Raw genomic sequence first — 2,422 nt, forward strand, 5'->3', positions numbered from 1 at the left:
GCTGTAAACACTTCTTTAAACACCTGTAAACACATCTGTAAACACACCTGTAAATGCATCTGTAAACACACTTGGAAACACATTTGTAAATACCTGTAAACACAACTGTAAACACATCTGTAAACACCTGTAAACACACCCGCAAACACATCTGTAAACACACCTGTAAATGCATCTGTAAACACACTTGGAAACACGTTACAGCAGACAATCTGCAGCATTTCTGATTGAAAAAAACAAACAAACCAAAAAAAAACCCCACCAGAACCTGTTAAAAGTCCAACACTCCTCCTGTTTGTTTTTATCAGTTCTGGTTTCAGATACGAGTCGGGACACAAGTCCAGCTGATCCGAACAGTCCAAATGTCGTCTTCGACAAGAAGACAAAGAGGCGCTTTTTGGATCTGGGGTGAGACTAATGCTTACTCGGTAAATCGTTCTTCTAATTTGGACCAATTAAAGTTTAGATTATTTTCATATTTTGGTTCAGTTCATATGGATCATGGTTCAGTTTGGGTCAGTTTGGACTGGTTCAGATTCAGTTGAGTCAGTTTAGACTGGTTCCGGTCTAGTTTTAATCAGTTGGTACTGTTTAGATCAGGGCTATTCAACACAATTGCTCAGGGGGCCGCAGTTTCTGAAAGAACAACAGCGATTAAAATCATAAACCAAAGTTTACAATGATTTGTTACCTTTTAAATTGGTTTATTTTATTGCATTGTATCATAAATGCAATAAACAGAACCCAAACCCAGAACCAAAAAAAATTTTTTTTTTTTTTAATGAAGTGGGCCGAAATGAAGTCGCCTGCAGGCCGCCAGTTGATTAACCCTGGTTTAACTCATGCTTGAGACAGTTTGGACTTGTTCAGATCTAGTTTTACTCAGTTTGGACTGTTTTAGACTTGATCAATTTTTACAGTTTAGATTGGGACACAGTCAGACTGAACTAGTTCAGATTCAGTTTGAGTCAGTTTGGACTGGTTCAGGTCCCATTTCTGTCACTTGGAACTGCTGCAGTTTTAGTCAGTTTGGACTGGTTCAAGTCCAGTTTGAGTCAGTTTGGACTGATTCTGGCTTAGTTTTAGTCAATTTCTAGTTAAGATCCAGTTTGAGTCAGATTGAAATGGTTCAGATCTAGTTTCAGTTTAGATTCAGTTTAGGTTCAGATTCAGTTCAGATCCAATTTGAGTCAATTTGAACTGGTTGAAGTTTATATGAGTCAGTTTGGACTTGTTCAAATATAGTTGGAGTCAGTTTAGACTAGTTCAGATCCAGTTGGAGTCAGTTTGGACTAATTCAGATCTTTGAACTGGTTCAAATTGAGTTTTAGTCAGATTAGACTGGTTCAGGCATACTGCATTTGGGGTAAGTTTGAACAGGTTCTGTCAGTATAATTTCCTCTTTGTGTCTTTAGGGTGACCCTCAGACGCTCCTACATCAGAGTGAGGAAAGATAAATCTAACAGACTTTCTGTGGGCAGCAGGTGGGTCGGCACTCTAACCCCACACTGACTAAAACCGGTTCTTAGACTGGTGTTGAACTCATTTCCTGTCCTGACGTTGTCCTCTGGTCTCAGAGAGCCGTCTGATAGTCCGTCTCGCTCCTCCGGATCCTTCGTCTCCTTTTCTTGGTTCACTGAAGGTCGAGGGTCGTTCTCCTCCTCCGGGACTCCTCCATGCTCCCCTAAAACCCCCCAGTCTGGCCCCCAGAGGCCTCGCAAGTCCCGCTCCCAGGTTTTCATCCAGTTTTTATATTTCTTTAATTATTTCCTATTAATCATTTTTTATTTATTTAATTTATTCAAATATCTCTGTGAAGAAAACCCTCAAACTTGTATGCTCTTCATGTTTCCTCCTGCAGGAGTCTGCTTTCAGTGAGGAGTTCTCTCCTCCTCACACATCCTCCTCCACCTCTCCTCCTCCTCCAGACTCCTCCAGATCCTCCCATCCGTACCACACCCTGTCCCAGTCCTCTGACGAAGTAAAAACCTGAACCTGAAAACCCATAATTTATCCAAGATGCTAAGTTTCAGTAGGATTCACCTCTCCTCTTCCTCCTCTTCCTCCTCCTCAGCCTTGTGATGAGCCCTCCCCACCCTCCTCCTCCGTGTCCTCCTGGACGACTCAGCAGGTCTGCCAGTGGCTCCGAAGTCTCCACATGGACCAGTATGTCCCAGAGTTCAGTTCCAGAGACATCGATGGAGAGAAGCTGCTGCAGATGGATGGCAGCAAGCTGAAGGTGATGATGATGATGAAGGGGATGATGATGATGAGGGTGATGATGATGGTGATGATGATAATGAAGGTGATTGTGAAGATGATGATGATGAAGGTGGTGATGATGATGATGATGAAGGTAATGATGAAGATGATGATGAAGATGATGATGCTGAAGGTGATTGTGAAGATGATGATGCTGAAG

General features: G+C 42.3%; 1 protein-coding gene across 1 annotated transcript in view; it reads left to right on the forward strand.

Annotated features, from left to right (window-relative positions):
• The window catches only part of samd14 (sterile alpha motif domain containing 14), a 5,798-nt gene that overhangs the window by 2,549 nt on the left and 827 nt on the right, over window positions 1–2,422 (forward strand). The window contains exons 5-9 of the mRNA XM_037688583.1: window positions 309–408; window positions 1,416–1,484; window positions 1,578–1,734; window positions 1,862–1,981; window positions 2,075–2,239. Of these exons, the coding sequence (XP_037544511.1) occupies window positions 309–408; window positions 1,416–1,484; window positions 1,578–1,734; window positions 1,862–1,981; window positions 2,075–2,239 (611 nt within the window). The remainder of the gene's footprint in view (window positions 1–308; window positions 409–1,415; window positions 1,485–1,577; window positions 1,735–1,861; window positions 1,982–2,074; window positions 2,240–2,422) is intronic.

The sequence above is a fragment of the Nematolebias whitei genome, chromosome 15 (assembly GCF_014905685.2).
Source record: "Nematolebias whitei isolate Nwh7 chromosome 15, NemWhi1, whole genome shotgun sequence".
Lineage (NCBI taxonomy): Eukaryota > Metazoa > Chordata > Actinopteri > Cyprinodontiformes > Rivulidae > Nematolebias > Nematolebias whitei.